Raw genomic sequence first — 19,385 nt, 5'->3', positions numbered from 1 at the left:
GATTTAGAGCATTTTTTTAATTTCTTCCCTACTGATTATTTGACAGTTATTGGCTGTCTTTATGGAACTTTTTTATTATTATTAATAGAATTTTTCCTACTCAGAACCCATAAAAGTTAGTTATTTTAATAAACCAAAGAATCCAGGAGCCTAGTGGAGCTGAAATGGCAAATGATCCAAAGAAGCAAAAATCACGTGAAACTTCACATGCAAAAAATAGTGTTAATCTTATGGGTATGCATATTTGTGTGCTTTTATTGGTAGCCAATGGAATTGTATTTTCTCTGACCACAAATAAAATCAGATAAACCTATGGCTTTGGCCATTTCCAAAGAAAACTTTTCCTCTTTGCTTTGGATAGTATTTGTGACAGGCTCTGGGTATAAGTGATATGATCAAAGGTATATTATATACCAATTGGCAAACCTTTTACTGAAAATAATCTTATAGAGGGCACATCACAAAATGGTTCAGTCACATTTTTTTTTCCCCTTCTGACAAAGGTCAGGGAGAAATGAGAGCTGTGTTTGATTTAAATGTTAAATAGCAATTTCTGCTGTTGCTGATCCAGGCTAGAGAGCCATCTGGTTTTTCTATCCTATTCAATACAGTTAATTAGACAGGCGTGCCATTTACTGGAGAATAATTAATCAGTTACTATGGGAGGAACCTTAGAGAGAACTGTGTAAATTGATCGGTACTCAGTGAATAATAGCTGATTGATATATCTCTTTCTCCATCAGCAGATATTGGGGAATATTAACTGCTGTGCACACACACTTACACACACATATCATATACATATATTTTACTTAGAGAAGTGGAGCGGAGAAATTGAGCAGAAAGAGATTTCTCTGTTAGCAAAGAACCTAAGACATATTCTGGGTTATTTTTGGAGTATATCAGTAGATGGTCTGTTCCTCCTGCATGCTAGAACTTTTTCCTCTTTTTAACATGGATTTCGGGTGGGTAAGAAGTGGGAGGCATTTTTTTGGTTTCAGGAGTTCTTGGAGGGGACGCTGGGCATTACAGCAGTCTACCAGAGTAGGGAGTATTATGTGACTGTTTTCTCTAAAGGTTAATAGATTGACAGAGGACATGTGGGCAAATAAGATAGTGACAGGGTGCTAATATGGGGGGGGGTTGGTTTTTTTTCTTTTTGGTCGTTGTTGGTGGTCATGGTGGTAGTTCCTTGAAATCTATTAAGAGGAGCAGTTGTTGCTCTGTCCCTGTGCTTGAACAAATTAATATCTCCATACTGACAGTGGATTAGATAAAATGCACTGGCTTTAGGTTAGCTCTACTTAAGATGACTGGGCTGCATCAAGATCAGTAAACAGGCTGCCCTCTTGGGCTACGGAATGAATGAACAGTGAGAGATGGGGTTAGAGTGTAACCAACCTTTAACCTTTGTGGCCAGCTGGGAAGGATTGTGGATGGTGTGGATCCACACAACAACTTATGCTCATTTTTGCATTGGTATCACGCATCTTACCCACAAAGCCAAGTTAAAATTAAGTATGTCTTCCACTCTCTGATCTGAAGTAGGCTGTGGGTCTCCTACCTCCTCCTATCCCCCATACCTCAAAGCATTTGGGGAAATGGGGCTTCTATTGCCTAGATAATGGACTCCCTAAAACATTCTTTCTCATTCGGAGACCTGCCCCATCTATCTCTGTGAGGATACAAGGTGAAACACTCATGTGAAGTGAGTTGGTTTTTTTTTTTTAATTAATTTATTTATATTTTACTTTTGGCTGCATTGGGTCTTTGTTGCTGCACGTGGGCTTTCTCTGGTTGCGGTGAGCGGGGGCTACTCTTCTTTGCAGTGTGCGGGCTTCTCATTGCGGTGGCTTCTCTTGTTGAGGAGCTCGGGCTCTAGGCACGCCGGCTTCAGTAGTTGTGGCTTGTGGGCTCTAGAGCGCAGGCTCAGTAGTTGTGGTGCATGGGCTTCGTTGCTCCGCGGCATGTGGGATCTTCCCGGACCAGGGTTCAAACCCTTGTCCCCTACATTGGCAGGCGGATTCTTAACCACTGCACCACCAGGGAAACCCCCTGAAGTGAGTTTTTAATTTGTCACTCACCCCTCAGTCAGAGGCTTCAGCCTCCTTCAACTGGGAGGAGAGGAATCTTTCCAGCTGCTCTGATGACGTTAAATGTATCTCTGGACTCAGTCCACTTGAAATGATGTTTATTTCTGCAAAGGTTTAAAAAGAAAGAAAGGGAAGGGAGGGGAGGAGGGAGAGAAAAAAAGAAAGAGAGATAAAGGAAGAAGGAAAGAGAGGAAGGGAGGGATGGAGGGAGAGAAAAGAGAAAAGAAAAAAGAAAAGAAAAAGAGCTCCTTTGGCTGCCTGTGGTTTTTTTGTTGGTGGTGGTATTTGTTTGTTTGTTTGTTTGCTGCTGCCACACGCATGCAGGATCCTCAGTTCCCCAACCAGGGATCAAACCCGTGCCCCCTGCAGTGGAAGCATGGAGTCTTAACCAATGGACCGCCCCTACCTTGTATTTTAAAATAGCCCAGAGCTCTGTCCCTTCTAGAATATTCTTCTGTTCTTCTCCCAGATAGCCATATAACTTGCTCCCTCATTTCATTCAGGGCTGTACTCAAAATGCCATATTATCAGAGAGGCCTTCTGTGACTACCCTGTATAAAATGAAACTAACCACCCCCAGCACTCCCTACATGCCCCAACCTGCTGTTTAATTTTTCTCTGTAACGCCACCACTGGACACATTACATACATATATTCTTTTTAACTTTTTTTCCCCTACTTACTCTTCACTCACATTATATATGCATAAAATTCTTTTTCTCTCCCCACCCAATAAAATGTAAGTCACATGAAGGTAGGGACAGGGTCTTTCTGATCAGTCCTTTCTCTGGGACAGTGCCCAACACTGTAGACATAGTAGACATTCAGTAAATACTTGTTTAATGAATAAACGGATGAACTCATTTTTATTTCACTCTCTCAGCGGTATCCTAGGCAGCCGACTTTTAATGTTGGAAGGGGCCCAGCAGACAACCAAGAAATGCCATAAATGAATTCCTCAGGGCAGTTTTGTGATTCCGGTGTGTGTGAACAGTTAAACAGTCTGACTAGCCGGCAGTGGGTCGAGACCCCTTCCTTGGAAATTATCCTGAGCTGTTCCCTTGTGGTGGCTGCAAGAGGAAGAAAGGGTCAGCAGTTGACCTTGTCTCTGAGAGGAAGCCTGTACATGGTACTCATTTTCCACCTATTTCTGGAGCTGTCATACTAAATCCAAGAGGCCTCAACTCTGTGGGAGTTTTTTTCCTTCTAAGGAAGGCTTGTGCGTCAGCTTTCTGTCTGGGAGTCCCCTTTTACCTTTTCATGGCTTTCCCTGGTGAATAGTTGAGCAAATGGGAAAGCACTGATCCTTTGCAATGAAATAGTAAAACCTCTGATAAGCCCAGCCTTGGTTCACTCTTTTTTTTTTTTTTTGCGGTAGTGGGCCTCTCACTGCTGCGGCCTCACCCGCCGCGGAGCACAGGCTCCAGACGCGCAGGCCCAGTGGCCATGGCCCACGGGACCCTCCTGGACCGGGGCACGAACCCGCAGCCCCCGCACCAGCAGGCGGACTCCCAACCACTGTGCCATCAGGGAAGCCCCACTCTTTTTTTAATATTTATTTTTTGTTTGTTTAGTTTGGGGAAGATATTGGGGAGGGGGGTGCACAGGGTAACAGGAATTCTCTATTTGAAGTTTTATAGCCTCTTTTAAACACAGAGCATGAAATGATGAGCTGTTGAATAATAAATATGTTTTATATATAAATTATTAGTACACAGTTCTTTTGTGTTCCCTCCCCCATGTGTCTTAATTTGGATTCAAGTTTCAGGTGCAAGTAATTTATTTGGAAATGCAGTAAATATCAGAGGAGTGGAAAAGTGAAATAGGGGAAAGAAGGATGATTTAGTGAGCCAACTACTACTGTGGGCAATTGGAGTTTGATTCTGAGGGGAAAGGGTATAGAACACACACTTCAGGGTTATTCTACCTGGGATCTAGGCAGCTGGGATATGAGTCATTGCTGGAGCCTGCTCACAGGGAGTGTTTATTCCCTAGAGTACCCTGCAGCCTCCTGAGCTTTCGAGAAGCCCTTAGGCAAAGAGATATGGATACTGGCAGTTGGAGATCAGGTACACTAAGCAGTAAGGCCTGAGGGACTTGAGCAGGGTATGAAGGAGTGAGTTACCCGTGCTTCCTGTTTCTGTTAAAACAGTAGACTACATGAGCACTTTATCTTTCCTCTTTCCTTTGCCTTTTCCTACCACATCTTTACCTGTGGGTGGCTCAGGGCTCAAATCTATCTTGCCTTGACTTTTGTGAATCAACAGGCACCTTGTTTCTCATAATGGCACCTAGTGATCTCGACTTCATGGCAGGGTAGCTGTGTACCTACATGTATATTTTCTACTTGGTTTAAGCTCCTTGAGAACCCGGGTATTACCTTATATATCTTTGTAAACACCAGAGTGCCTGGCATATAAGTGCTCGGTTTGTGTGTAATTAATGAATTTTTTCCCCTAACTATTGATAGTAGGTAGTTTTGCCAAACAGGCTGTGAGAGAAAAGCCTTTGGGCTCCTGAATTTCAACTTCCTAACTTCAAACAAGATAGTGTCATTAAACTGCAGGGAGTTACTGGATGGACCCTAAGTCAAGACAATGAAGGTTCATCTTTTCGTTTTTTCTTCTATTTTTAAGGGGAAAATATTTAAGTATAATTGTAGTGATAAGTACATTAACATTGTTGTGTAACCATCACGAGCATCTATCTCCAAAAGTTTTTCATCTTGCACAAGTGAAACTCTGTACCCATTAAACACTAACTCCCCTCCCTCCCCTGCCCCCAGCTCTTGGTAACCACCATTCCACTTTGTCTTTATGAATTTGACTACTCACTTACTCTAGGAACCTCATAAGTGGAATCATACAGTATTTGTCTTTTTGTAACTGGCTTATTTCACTTCGCATAAGGTTCAAGATTCATCCATGTTGTAGCTTGTGTCAGAATTTCCTTCCTTTTAAAATCTGAATACTATTGCATCGTGTGTATGCACCGCGTTTTGTTTATACATTCATCTCTTGCTGGACACTTGGGTTGCTTCCCTCTTTGGCTGTTGTGAATAAAGCTGCTATGAACATTGTTATATAAATATCTCTAAGAGATCTTGCATTCAGTTCTTTTAGCTATATACCCAGAGGTGGAATTGATGAATCATATAGTGATTTTATTTTTAATTTTTTGAAGAACTATTTTCTGTTTTTTTTTGATAGTAACCATCCTAATGAGTGTGAGGTGGTATCTCCTTGTGGTTTTGATATTCATTTCCCTAATGATTAGTGATGTTGAGTATCTTTTTGTGTGCTTATTGGCCATTTGTATATGGCCGTTGTACATTTCTTCTTTGGAAAATGTCTGTTCAAGTACTTTGCCCAGTTTTAAAATCCTGAGGTCTTTGGTTTCTGTTGTTGAGGAAACTTTTAAATTGAAGTGTAACACGATTAGACTTTGAGTTTCCTTATTTTCAACATACTTATGTAGTGACTCGTCAAGCAACTGTGAGCCAGCAGTTTAGGGATTTTCAGCTCTGATCTGGCTTACATCATTCCTTCACAGAGTAATCATAGACTCTTAGAACTGAATGAGCCTCAGAGGGTATCTTAGTCTGTTATGGCTGCCATAACAAAATACCATGGACTGGGTGGCTTATAATTTCAGTAATTTCTTTCTCACAGTTCTGGAGGCTGGAAGTCCAAGATCAGGGTGCCAACCTGATTGGGTTCTGGTGAAGGCCGTCTTCCTGGTTGCAGCCTGCTGACTTCTCACTGTTTCCTCACATGGCAGAAGGGGCTAGGGAGCTCTGCCGGGTCTCTTTTACAAGAGTGCTAATCCCATTTATGAGGGCTCCACCCTTAAGGCCCAATCACCCCCCAAAGGCCCCACCTCCTAATATTATCACATTGGGCATTAGGATTTGAACATGTGAATTTGGGGGGACACAAACATGTAGACCATAGCAATGAGCAACCAGATGAGGAAACTGGACCCACTTCTTTTTCCACTGTGCCCTGAGCCAGATCACCTAACCCCTGTGGATAGCACTTTCTTCATCTTTGAACATGAGTCTCTTTCCCTCCTTTCTCATGTTATTACTAGTGTTTTGAAGACTGGTAAATTGATTTTTAATGATTACAAAGTATTTAGTAATGTATTCATTAGGCATGAGGTTGTGTATATGTTGGACTTACACTTTTTGGATATTTGCAGTGTCATTTTTAAGTCAGAAATTTACTTTTAGAATGGAAATGCATTTCTTTTATTTATTTATTTTATTTTACTTTTGGCTGTGTTAGGTCTTCGTTTCCGTGCAAGGGCTTTCTCTAGTTGTGGCAAGCGGGGGCCACAATTCATCGCGGTGTGCGAGCCTCTCATTGCGGCATCTCTTGTTGCGGAGCACAGGCTCCAGACGCGCAGGCTCAGTAGTTGTGGCTCACGGGCCTAGTTGCTCCGTGGCATGTGGGATCTTCCCAGACCAGGGCTCGAACCCGTGTCCCCTGCATTAGCAAGCAGATTCTCAACCACTGCGCTACCAGGGAAGCCCAGAAATTTTCTTTAGAAAACTGTAGGCCTTTATTTTTCTGGGGGAATAAGCAGATGGGACCAAAAGGTAGGAAGTAATGCTGACCTAAACTTAAAGCAAAGCACTTTTGTTAATCTTTGGAAATAAATGAACTCTCAGAATTGCTCACTGGTTGCTATTAGACAGTGCTCTTATGAGTCCTAATTAAAATAGATCTGGCTTAGTGTCTTCTCTTTCTGAGATCAGGCAGTTTGAAGCTGCCTCATAAAAGGGGATTGCTTACGTCTCTGTCATTAACTCATAGCTGGGTTGGCAATGGCTTCCTGCTCAAAGATGTAGATGACAACAGGGAAATTCAGGATGCTTGGGCTTGCATAACAGATCTCTTGGGAAGCTCCTAAATTTAAAAAAATTTTTTGAGAGATTGGTTCAAGATGGCAGAGCAGAAAGACGTGCTCTCACTCCCTCTTGTGAGAACAGCAGAATCACAACTAACTGTTGAACAGTCATCGACAGGAAGACACTGAAACTCACCAAAAAGGATACCCCACATCCAAGGACAAAGGAGAAGCCACAATGAGACGGTAGGAGGGGCACAATCACAATAAAATCAAATCCCATAACTGCTGGGTGGGTGACTCACAAACTGGAGAACACTTATACAACAGAAGTCCACCCACTGGAGTGAAGGTTCTGAGCCCCACATCAGGCTTCCCAACCTGGGGATCCGGCAACAGGAGGAGGAATTCCTAGAGAATCAGACTTTGAAGGCTAGTGGGATTTGATTGCAGGACTTCGACAGGACTGGGAGAAACAGACACGCCACTCTTGGAGGGCACACACAAAGTAGTGTGCGCATCGGGATCCAGGGGAAGGAGCAGTGACCCCATAGGAGACTGAACCAGACCTACCTGCTAGTGTTGGAGGGTCTCCTGCAGAGGCAGTGTGTGGCTGTGTCTCACCGTGAGGACAGGGACACTGGCAGCAGAAGTTCTGGAAAGTACTCCTTGGTGTGAGCCCTCCCAGAGTCTGCCATTAGCCCCACCAAAGAGCCCGGGTAGGTTCCAGAGTTGGGTCACCTCAGGCCAAGCAACCAACAGGGAGGGAATCCAGACCCACCCATAAGCAGACAAGTGGATTAAAGTTTTACTGAGCTCTGCCAACCAGAGCAACAGCCAGCTCTACCCACCACCAGTCCCTCCCATCAGGAAACCTGCACAAGCCTCTTAGATAGCCTCATCCAGCACAGGGCAGAGAGCAGAAGCAAGAAGAACTACAATCCTGCAGCCTGTGGAACAAAAACCACAATCACAGAAAGATAGAAAAGATGAAAAGGCAGAGGACTAGGTACCAGATGAAGGAACAAGATAAAACCCCAGAGAAACAACTAAATGAAGTGGAGATAGGCAACCTTCCAGAAAAAGAATTCAGAATAATGACAGTGACGATGATCCAGGACCTCAGAAAAAGAATGGAGGCAAAGATTGAGAAGATGCAAGAAATGTTTAACAAAGACCTAGAAGAATTAAAGAACAAACACCTAGAAGAATTAAAGAAAAAACAAACAGAGATGAACAATACAATAACTGAAATGAAAACAACACTAGAAGGAATCAGTAGCAGAATAACTGAGGCAGAAGACCAGATAAGTGACCTGGAAGACAGAATGGTGGAATTCACTGCTGCGAAACAGAATAAAGAAAAAAGAATGAAAAGAAATGAAGACAGCCTAAGAGACCTCTGGGACAACAGTAAACGCAACAACATTCGCATTATAGGGGTCCCAGAAAGAAAAGAGAGAGAGAAAGGACCCGAGAAAATATTTGAAGAGATTATAGTCGAAAACTTCCCTAATATAGGAAAGGAAATAGCCACCTAAGTCCAGGAAGCGCAGAGAGTCCCAGGCAAGGTAAACCCAAGGAGAAACATGCCGAGACACATAGTAATCAAATTGGCAAAAATTAAAGACAAAGAAAAATTATTGAAAGCAACAAGGGGGCTTCCCTGGTGGCGCAGTGGTTGAGAGTCCACCTGCCGAGTTCGTGCCCCGGTCTGGGAAGATCCCACATGCCGCAGAGCGGCTAGGCCCGTGAGCCATGGCCGCTGGGCCTGTGCATCCGGAGCCTGTGCTCCGCAACGGGAGAGGCCACAACAGTGAGAGGCCCACGTACCGCAAAAACAAAACAAAACAAAAAAAGCAACAAGGGAAAAACAACAAATAACGTACAAGGGAACTCTCATAAGGTTAACAGCTGATTTCTCAGCAGAAACTCTACAAGCCAGAAGGGAGTGGCATGACATATTTAAAATGGTGAAAGGGAAGAACCTACAACCAAGATTACTCTACCCGGCCAAGATCTCATTCAGATTCGACAGAGAAATCAAAAGCTTCACAGACAAGCAAAAGCTAAGAGAATCCAGCACCGCCAAAGCAGCTCTGCAACAAATGCTAGAGGAACTTCTCTAAGTGGGAAACACAAGAGAAGAAAAGGACCTAAAAAACCAACCCATAACAATTAAGAAAACGGTAATAGGAACATAATATCGATAATTACCTTAAACGTGAATAGATTAAATGCTCCAACCAAAAGACACAGGCTCGCTGAATAGATACAAAAACAAGATCCATCTATATGCTGTACACAAGAGACCTGCCTCAGACCTAGGAACACATACAGACTGAAAGTGAGGAGATGGAAAAAGATATTCCATGCAAATGGAAATCAGAAGAAAGCTGGAGTAGCAATACTCACATCAGGTAAAACAGACTTTAAAATAAAGACTTCCTTGTTACAAGAGACAAGGAAGGACACTACATAATGATCAAGGGATCAATCCAAGAAGAAGATATAACAATTATAAATCTATATGCACCCAAGATAGGAGCACCTCAATACATAAGGCAACTGCTAACAGCTTTAAAAGAGGAAATCAACAATAACACAATAATAGTGGGGGACTTTAACACCTTACTTAAACCAATGGACAGATCGTGCAAACAGAAAATTAATAAGGAAACACAAGCGTTAAATGACACAGTAGACAAGATAGATTTAATTGATAGTTACAGCACATTCCATCCATAAACAGCAGATTACACTTCTTCTCAGCACACACGGAATATCCTCCAGGATAGATCACATCTTGGGTCACAAATCAAGCCTCAGTAAATTTAACAAAATTGAAATCATATCAAGCATCTGTTCTGACCACAATGCTATGAGATTAGAAATCAGTTACAGGGAAAAATAACGTAAAAAACACAAACACATGGAGGCTAAACAACACGTTACTAAATAACTAAGAGATCACTGAAGAAATGAAAGAGGAAATAAAAAAATACCTAGAGACAAATGACAGTGAAAACAAGACCATCCAAAACCTATGGGATGCAGCAAAAGCAGTTCAAAGAGGGAAGTTTATAGCAAGACAGGCCTACCTCGAGAAACAAGAAAAGTCTCAAATAAACAATCTAACCTTCACCTAAAGGAACTAGAGAAAGAAGAACAATCTACAGATTCAATGCAATCCCTGTCAAATTACCAATGGCATTTTTTACAGAACTAGAACAAAAAATCTTAAAATTTGCATGGAGACACAAAAGACCCCGAATGGGCAAAGCAGTCTTGAGGGAAAACAACGGAGCTGGAGGAATCAGACTCCCTGACTTCGGACTATACTACAAAGCTACTGTAATCAAGACAATATGGTACTGGCACAAAAACAGAAATACAGATCAATGGAACAGGATAGAAAGCACAGAGATAAACCCACGCACCTGTGGTCAACTAATCTATCACAGAGGAGGCAAGGATATACAATGGAGAAAAGACAGTCTCTTCAATAAGTGGTGCTGGGAAAACTGGACAGCTACATGTAAAAGAATGAAATTAGAACACTCCCTAACACCGTACACAAAAATAAACTCAAAATGGATTAGAGACCTAAATGTAAGACTGGACACTATAAAACTCTTAGAGGAAAACATAGGATGAACACTCTTTGACATAAATCACAGCCAGATCTTTTTTTGATCCACCTCCTAGAGTAATGGAAATAAAAACAAAAATAAACAAATGGGACATAATGAAATTTAAAAGCTTTTGCACAGCGAAGGAGACTACAAACAAGACGAAAAGACTACCTTCAAAATGGGAGAAAATATTTGCAAAAGAATCAATGGACAAAAGGTTAATCTCCAAAATATATAAATAGCTCATGCAGCTCAATATTAAAAAAACAGACAACCCAATCGAAAAATGGGCAGAAGACAGACCTAAATAGACAGTTCTCCAAAGAAGACATACAGATGGCCAAGAAGCACATGAAAAGCTGCTCAACATCACTAATCATTAGAGAAATGCAAATCGAAACTACAATGAGGTATCACCTCACACCAGTTTGAATGGGCATCATCAGAAATGCTACAAACAACAAATGCTGGAGAGGGTGTGGAGAAAAGGGAGCTGTCTTCCACTGTTGGTGGGAATGTAAATTGTTACAGCAACTATGGAGAACAGTATGGAGGGTCCTTAAAAAACTAAAAATAGAATTACCATATGACCCAGCAATCCCACTATTGGGCATATACCCAGAGAAACTGATAACTCAAAAAGACACATGCACCCCGGTGTTCATTGCAGCACTATTTACAGTAGCCAGGTCATGGAAGCAACCTAAATGCCTCTCGACAGAGGAATGGATAAAGAAGTTGTGGTATATATATACAGTGGAATATTACTCAGCCATAAAAAGGAAGGAGATTGGGTCATTTGTAGAGACGTGGATGGATCTAGGGACTGTCATACAGAGTGAAGTAAGGTAGAAAGAGTAAAACCAATATCATATATTAACACATATATGTGGAACCTAGAAAAATGATACAGTTGAATGGTTTGCAGGGCAGAAATTGAGACACAGATGTAGAGAACAAACGTATGGACACCAAGGGGGGAAAGTGGCGGGCTGGGGGGAGGGACGTGGTGTGATGAATTGGGAGACTGGGAGTGACATATATACGCTAATATGTATAAAATGGGTAATAAGAACCTGCTGTATAAAAAAATAAAATTCAAAAAAATTTTTTTTGAAAAATTGTGGTAAAATATACATAACATGGAACTTACCACTAAAACCATTTTAAAATGTACAGCTTCGTGGCATTAAGTACATTCACATTGTTGTGTAACTATCACAACTGTCCATCTCCAGTACTTTTTCATCTTCCCAAAGTGAAACTCTGTACTCGTTGAAGAGTAGCTGCCCATTTCTCCCTTACCCCCAGTCCTTGGCAACTACCATTCTGCTTTCTGTCTCTATGAATTTGACTACTCTTGGTTCCTCATGTAAGTTGAATCATACAACGTTTGTCTTGTTGTATATGGCTTATTTCACTTAGCATAATGTCTTCAAGTTTTACCCATGTTGTAGCATGTGTCTGAATTTCGTTTTTAAGGCTAAATAATATTCCATTGTATGGATATATACCACATTTTGTTTATGTGTTCATCCATTGATGAACATTTAGTTTGTTTGGCTGTTGTGAGCCTTCTGCTCTGAACATTGGTGTACAGATATCTCTAGTCCTTGCTTTCAATTCTTTGACATATACCTAGGAGTAGAATTTCTGGGTTATATGGTAGTTCTATGTTTAACTTTTTGCAGAATCTCTATACTGTGTTCCACAGTGTGTGCACCATTATATAGTCCCACCAGCAATGCGCAGTGGGTACCAACTTCTCCACCTCCTCACCAACGCTTGTTTTCTGTTTGTTTGCTTTTGGTAATCGCCATCCTAATGGGTGTGACGTGGTACCTCATTGTGGTTTTCATTTTCATTGCCATAATGATCAGTGATGTTAAACATCTTTTCACATTATTGGCGATTTGTATATTTTCTTTGGAGAAATGTCTGTTCAAGTCCTTTGCCCATTTTTGCCCATTTTTAAATCAGGTGGTTTGGTTGTTGCCAAGTTTTAGCCAGTTAGCCTTTTGATTTGCAAATACTTTTAAGAGAGTGTTTGCTCTGTGGTGCCCTATGAATATATGTTCATTTATCTTGTTTATTTTTAAAAACCTTTTTCTGTATAGATAGATAGGTAGATAGATTATCAATCAATACATAAGTAATAAATAGATTTTTTTTGTCCCAACAGTATATCCTTTCAGGCTCTGATGACTTCAACCTGTACATGTGGAGAATTCCTGCAGATCCAGAAGCAGGTGAGTGTATCCCGAGTGTGAACCTGCTGCTAATGTTGGCTCTATTGACCTCCTGCGTGCTGTGCCCTGAAAGGGCAGATCTTTAGCAGTAGAGGAAGATATTTCTCTTTTAATACAAAAAATTTTTTGGAAAGTGACCGAAGTAAATTTTAAAATAAAAATTAGGAGCCAAATTTAGCTATAACCTTCATGCATACTCTTATCTGACATAATCATGCTCAGCTTTTTTTCCTCCTAAGAACTTTTCTTTAGACTTCATAGATCTCCTTTATGTCCATTTTCCTCTCTCCTGTTTCACACTTGGAGTATTATTACCTTGCTTTTTACATGCTTTTCCTTTATTATTCATGTGCACATTCCTGCTTATGACTCTACAAACAGTTGGTAGGGCCTCTGCCTTTCTTTTAGCCTCCCTGGTGATGTTAGGTAAAGGGAAACTTTCTTTGTTGATGGACAGATATACTCCCTGGAGTTTGGCTAACCCCAGACATGAGAGAAATTAGGAAGAAATATTTCTGCTTTTGCTCTAGATGTATTCTGAAAAAGAGCCTGCTACTTTCCATAAATTTGGACCTAGGCCATCTGAGCTTTCAGGCAGTGCGGACCATTCTTCATTCTTTTTTTTTTTTGCGATACGTGGGCCTCTCACTGTTGTGGCCTCTCCCGTCGCGGAGCACAGGCTCCGGACGCGCAGGCTCAGTGGCCATGGCTCACAGGCCCAGCCGCTCCGCGGCATGTGGGATATTCCCGGACCAGGGCACAAACCTGTGTCCCCTGCATTGGCAGGCGGACTCTCAACCACTGCGCCACCAGGGAAGCCCTCTTCATTCTTGATAATAGTGTCCTCACGTGCTCAGATGAGTGTTACACTGGTTGCTTCCTACTGGTAGAAAAATGTCTATTTTTTGTTCTCAGGACAGCTCAGTACAGCCATCTGCTCCAGGTGATACATGGCATCAAACTGGAAAATGGCCATCAGGAAAGTAATAGAGGACTGTGCTGATTATATTACACAAGATGTGTCTAGTGCTCAGAGTCTAGGAAAGTTGTTGGCTTGCCTATTGCTGAATTAACAATATTGTTACCAAACATCTGCCTTTCAAAACTTGTCGAGGCTTACTTTTGGAAACTATCCTGTTGCTGTGGTCTGGTTACTAAACAAGTTACAAAAGACCTTTTTCCCCTTCTGGAATTTGGAAAGCATGAGTGAAGCATCTTACCTTTGAAGCACTACCAGATGGGACAGCAACAGTCTATCTGAACAAAAAGTGATGTTCCAGCACTAGAGATAGTTCTGTATTAAGTCTCCCACCCCCGTAAGTCCTAGATTGATTAGCTGAGAAATAATCTATGGGCTTAATTGTATCTTTTACCTGATCTTGAAAAGCTTTTCATTATTAAGTCAGTGTGGCTTTTAAAACAGAAAGTGGATCATCCCCTCCCCCAGGACTGTCCTCTGGAATCTTTTTCATGTTTGTATTGAGAGAAGGGGAAAGAATTAGCAGTAGTATTGTAGATTTTTTCACCTCCTGCTGATTTCTGTACTGACTTAGGGTACAGGCCACTGTTAGGCTGTCTTTATATGTAGATGGGTATGCAATCTCTGGGTTGGCAGGGACCCTCATAGCTGATTTAGGATTCCAGTATCAAAACTGCGAAATGGGTGCCTGGACCTTCCAAGGATTGTATAGGCACAGCTGGTTTAAAGGAATCCATTTCTAGATTCTCAAATTCCATGTGTATTGTCCTTTCCCACCTCCCCTTTTCCCTTTGTCCTTCCCCCACTTTACAGAAAAACAAACAAACAAGCAGACAAACAAAAAACACCAGAAAATTGGAAGTACTCCAGAAATTTCTGGCCACTTGAACCTTGGCATGGTGCATTGCCCTAAGGTGTAAAAACCTCTAAGATGCCAAAAAAGCTGAAGTATCCTTTAATCATAGGGCTATAACCCAACCCTCCACCATCTTCTACCTTATCTTCTTATGCACTTACAATAAATTGCTCCTTTTTATAATAATTGGTTTTTATAAAACATTAAAAGTATATCTGTTTTGATCAATTGTGTTCCAGTAAGTATTGTAATGGTAACTCAAATCCAATACAGAAATGTTAACACTTAGAGCCTTACAGTCACAGTAAATAAAGAAAATTTTAAGTTTGTAATTATATTTTTATTGGTGAAACTATGATAGATTTTCATTAAAATATATTAGGTTGAAATTTGGGGGGAGGTAGATAAAGTAGAAATATTATTTCAAGGAGGAAAAGGGAATGATATAAAATTTCTATTAAAAAATAAATTGTTAGACGTCAGATTCCACATAGGATGCAGTAGGTAGCTCCTATTGCAATAAGTACAAAAATCAAATTACAAAAGCCATATTTTTAAAGATGTCAGAGAGCTGTGGTTACAAAGTCTGTGAGGAGAACTGAAGTTCAGAAGAAGGAAGAGCCCTTCCTAACTGAGCAGAAGGTGCTGGCCATGTTCTTTCCTGAGGGCATCTATGCACAGGCTGTAGTTTGGGCTGCCATGGACAGACTCTACCAGGGTCAAAAGAAATCAGAGTTTTCGATGGCCACATGTGTTGATAGGATAGACTGGATTCTAGAGGAACCCCAAACACTAGTGGGAAGGTCCTGCTCCACAGGGCATTTTGAACCTACTTGGGAAAGGATGATAAAGAGGTAAGATTAAAACCTCCAAAGAACAGAATGTTCAGAGCAGAGAACAGAGGTTTGACAGGCTCTCCATCAAAAGTCCAAAAGGACTACACTTGAGGATGGAGCTGGGCCAGAAAGGCCGAGTGTAATATCCTACAATCTCCTGGTACGTAAGTAGGACACGAACTTCCATTAGTGGAAGAGATCTGCAACAAGCACGCCACAGGTCTTGCCTTTGAGACATTTGAAACCAGAAGTAGACTTGGGACTTCCCTGGTGGTCCAGTGGTTGAGAATCTGCCTTCCAATGCAGGGGACGCGGGTTCAGTCCCTGGTCAGGGAACTAAGATCCCACTTGCCGTGGGGCAACTAAGCCCACACGCCACAATTAAAGAGCCACCGTGCCACAACTAGAGAGAAGCCCTCGCGCCACAACGAAAGATCCTGCATGCTGCAACGAAGATCGCACGTGCCACAGCTAAGAACAGATGCAGCCAAATAAGTATTTTTAAAAAAAGAAGTAGACTTATTCAACCCAGTGCTGACCTGGTTCCTTCTGATTGGATTGAGGGTGATCAGCCCCTTCTTTTCTCAAGAGTGGAATGGGTAAATGCATATGGAGGAAACAGCTTTCATCTCTCTATTAGTTTGCTAGGGCTGTCATAACAAAATCCCACAGACTGTAAACATCAGAACCATATTTTCTCACAGTTCTGGAGGCTAGATGTTCAAGATCAAGGTTCTGAGAAGTTCGATTTCTCCTGAGGCCTCTCTCCTTTGGCTTGCAGATGACTGCCTCCTCATTGTGTTCTCACATGGCCTTTTCTCTGTGTACATACATCGCTGGTGTCCCTTCCTCTTCTTATGAGGACGTCAATCTTATTGGATTAGAATCCTTCCCTTATGACTTTGTTTAACCTTAATTATCTCCTTAAAGCCCCTCTCTCCAAATAGTCACATTGGGAGTTGGGGCTTCAACATACGAATTTGCAAGAGACACAGTTCAGTCCATAGCAGTCTCCATGGTTCTTTATCCTCAATGTCCAGCATACAATAAAAAAATTATGAGACATGAAAATGTGGTCAGTAATCAAAAGAAGCCAACCCACAATATAATCTACATTTTGAAGTCAAACACTCAGGAACTTGAAATACTGTAAATGTGATAAAGAAAATAGAAATGATGGATGGACAAAATGGATAAAAAGATGGAGAATTTCAACAGAGAATTGGAATCTACCTAGAAAAAAAAATCATGTAGAACTGAAAAATATGTCTAAAACTAAGAATTTTTTGGATTTGTTTAACCTTGAGAGGACAGGCTTGGTGAATAGAAGACAGGTCAATAGAAGACATTCAAACTGAAGGACGATAAGAATGGAGAATGGAAAAAGCAAAGCAGAGAGTGTAAGAGACAAGTGGGACACAGGTGATCTAACATATGAAATTGGAATCCCAGAAGGATAAAAGAGAGAAAGTGAAGCAGAGCAATATATGAAGAGATAATGACTGAAAGTTTCCAGAACAAATGAAATATGCCAATACTCAGATTCAAGAAACTCAGTAACCAGAAGCGGAATAAATAAATACAACACACCTAGGCATATCATGTCAGACTGTTGAAAATGAAAGATAATGAGAAAAAGCCCAAAAGCAGTCTGAGAAAATGGACAAATTACCTGTAAATAAGCAACAATAAGATTGATGGTCAAATTATGGAAGCCAGAATATAGTAGAATGATATCCCTAAAGTGCTTAAAGAATTAAAACCTGCCAACCTAGAATTCTAGGGAACCTAGAATCCAGGGAAAATATCTTTCAAAATTATAGGTAAAATAGAAGACATTTTAGAAAAAAGAAATTATAGAATTTTAATATAATCACTTAGCAGCCCTCAGTGAATTAATGCCTCTAAACATTGAGCATCTACAGCTGTTCACATCACAAAAAGAAAGACAACTAGACATTAAGAGTCTCCTGATGAAGAAACACAATGGTGCCTAAGGTCTTGCAAAATAAAATAACCCTGAATCTAATCAGACCTCAGGATCCAGCTTTCAATTTGCAGGTAGCACAGAGGACAGAGGAGTGTTCTGTACTACGTTGTGAGGATATAGGTCAAATGATCTGTGTTCTTCAACAAGTATTTACATTTTGGTGAGAAAAGGAAGGATGGACAGGAGAAAATCTATTGTATAAGAAACCCAAAAGATATATTAAAACAAAAAACAGGCAAAACTAAAGTATTTAGAAGGGAATTCCCTGGCAGTCCAGTGGTTAGGACTCTGAGTTTTCACTGCCGAAGGCCCAGGTTCGATCCCTGGTCGGGGAACTAAGATCCCACAAGCTGCACGGTGTGACCCAAGAATAAATAAATAAATAAAGTATTTAGGAATGCATACTTGGATGAATAAAATTATTTTAAAAAGCAGGGAAGCGATTAATGTACAAGTCAGGATAATGATTTCTTTAGGGGAGGGAAGGGGTTGTAATAGGAATGAAGCATATAGAGGCCTCTGAATGGCCAGGAAAAATTCCATTTCTTGAGACCTGGGTGTTGGTTATACAGGTGTTCACGTTAAAAAACGTCATTAAGCTATACTTTTTTTTTTTTTTTTTTTGCGGTACGTGGGCCTCTCACTGCCGTGGCCTCTCCCGCCGCGGAGCACAGGCTCCAGACGTGCAGGCCCAGCGGCCATGGCCCACGGGCCCAGCCGCTCCGCAGCATGCGGGACCCTCCCGGACTGGGGCACGAACCCGCATCCCCCGCATCATCAGGCGGACTCCCAACCACTGCACCACCAGGGAAGCCCCTAAACTATACTTTTTATGCTGTTTTCTGTATCCTTTTTATACTCCTTGATGAAAAAAGAAAAAAAAATCAGTGAATAAACATTGGACAAAGAATAGATCACAAAAGAAATAAAATTTTCTTAAATGAATAAAAATGAAAACATGATATCCCAGCAGAAGCATTCACATGCTGCATGTATTTAGTCCAGATCAGTGGTCTGTAGAATTTTCTGTTCGCATACATATCCCCACAATAATTTTTTTTTGAGTTATAACTTACATATATTAAAGTACACTTTTATTTAGGAATAACTTAAACCCTCTGCTAGGTTGCCCCCCATGATAGGGTGCTTGTTGCCCCAGGGCAACTCCAGTGATTAGAAAGTTCTTATATGTAGGCTCTCTATTTTTAAATGTTGGCAATTCATAGTTTTTAAAAACATTTAGAAAGGTTCAGCAAGCCAAACATAACATAAAAGGGCTAAATGTGGCCTTGAGTTCTAGCTTTGAATGCTTAGATAACGAAAAATCTGTCAGGAAATTCCTCATCTAATCTACTGCCATTTTGACTTAAACAAATCTGGAAAAGGCTGTGCTCGCTCTCTCTGTTCATGCCAGTTGAAAGTAAGATACTGAGGCAGGCTGTGGGAGGAAGCTGGCTTCTTGTTATATGCCTTAATGGCATAATCAGATGACACGCAATCTGCATTTATTGAATACCTGCTGTGTGCTTCTCAGTGTGAGCCACAAGCAAGAGCATCTTTTTCTTCTCCATTCTCCTGTTCAGAAAGACTGACAGTCACTGGAGACATTTTTTGGCTACACAAACTAAAGAGATGAAGTTTATTTATTATATAAACAACACAGAATTAGGCAGTTGGCTAAGTAATTCACATAGGGCTTCCTCAATCATTTCAAGATGTAAGAACTAATACCCACTGTAAAACTTCCTACCTGGAGGATTAGGCTCAATTTTTTTAGTTGATGTCAAATAATTACTCATTTCTCAAAATCTCTTTAAAAATCAGAGGAAGGAACTGGGGATTTTGCTGTAGCAAAGAAAAAGCCCATCAGAATATATTTTACACCTACGAAGT

General features: G+C 41.1%; 1 protein-coding gene across 4 annotated transcripts in view; it reads left to right on the top strand.

The window, feature by feature from the left end:
• The window catches only part of DCAF5 (DDB1 and CUL4 associated factor 5), a 97,827-nt gene that overhangs the window by 59,775 nt on the left and 18,667 nt on the right, over window positions 1-19,385 (top strand). For all 4 annotated transcript variants that reach the window (XM_027111601.1, XM_027111603.1, XM_027111602.1 and 1 more), the window contains one exon: window positions 12,765-12,831. In XM_027111601.1, coding sequence (XP_026967402.1) covers window positions 12,765-12,831 — 67 coding nt within the window. The remainder of the gene's footprint in view (window positions 1-12,764; window positions 12,832-19,385) is intronic.

The sequence above is a fragment of the Aethalodelphis obliquidens genome, unplaced genomic scaffold (assembly GCF_003676395.1).
Source record: "Aethalodelphis obliquidens isolate GAN/ISIS:26980383/991018 unplaced genomic scaffold, ASM367639v1 scaffold10, whole genome shotgun sequence".
In the NCBI taxonomy this organism is placed as follows: domain Eukaryota; kingdom Metazoa; phylum Chordata; class Mammalia; order Artiodactyla; family Delphinidae; genus Aethalodelphis; species Aethalodelphis obliquidens.
The sequence above is the reverse complement of the archived record's forward strand: the minus strand, read 5'-3'. Positions and strand labels throughout refer to the sequence as shown.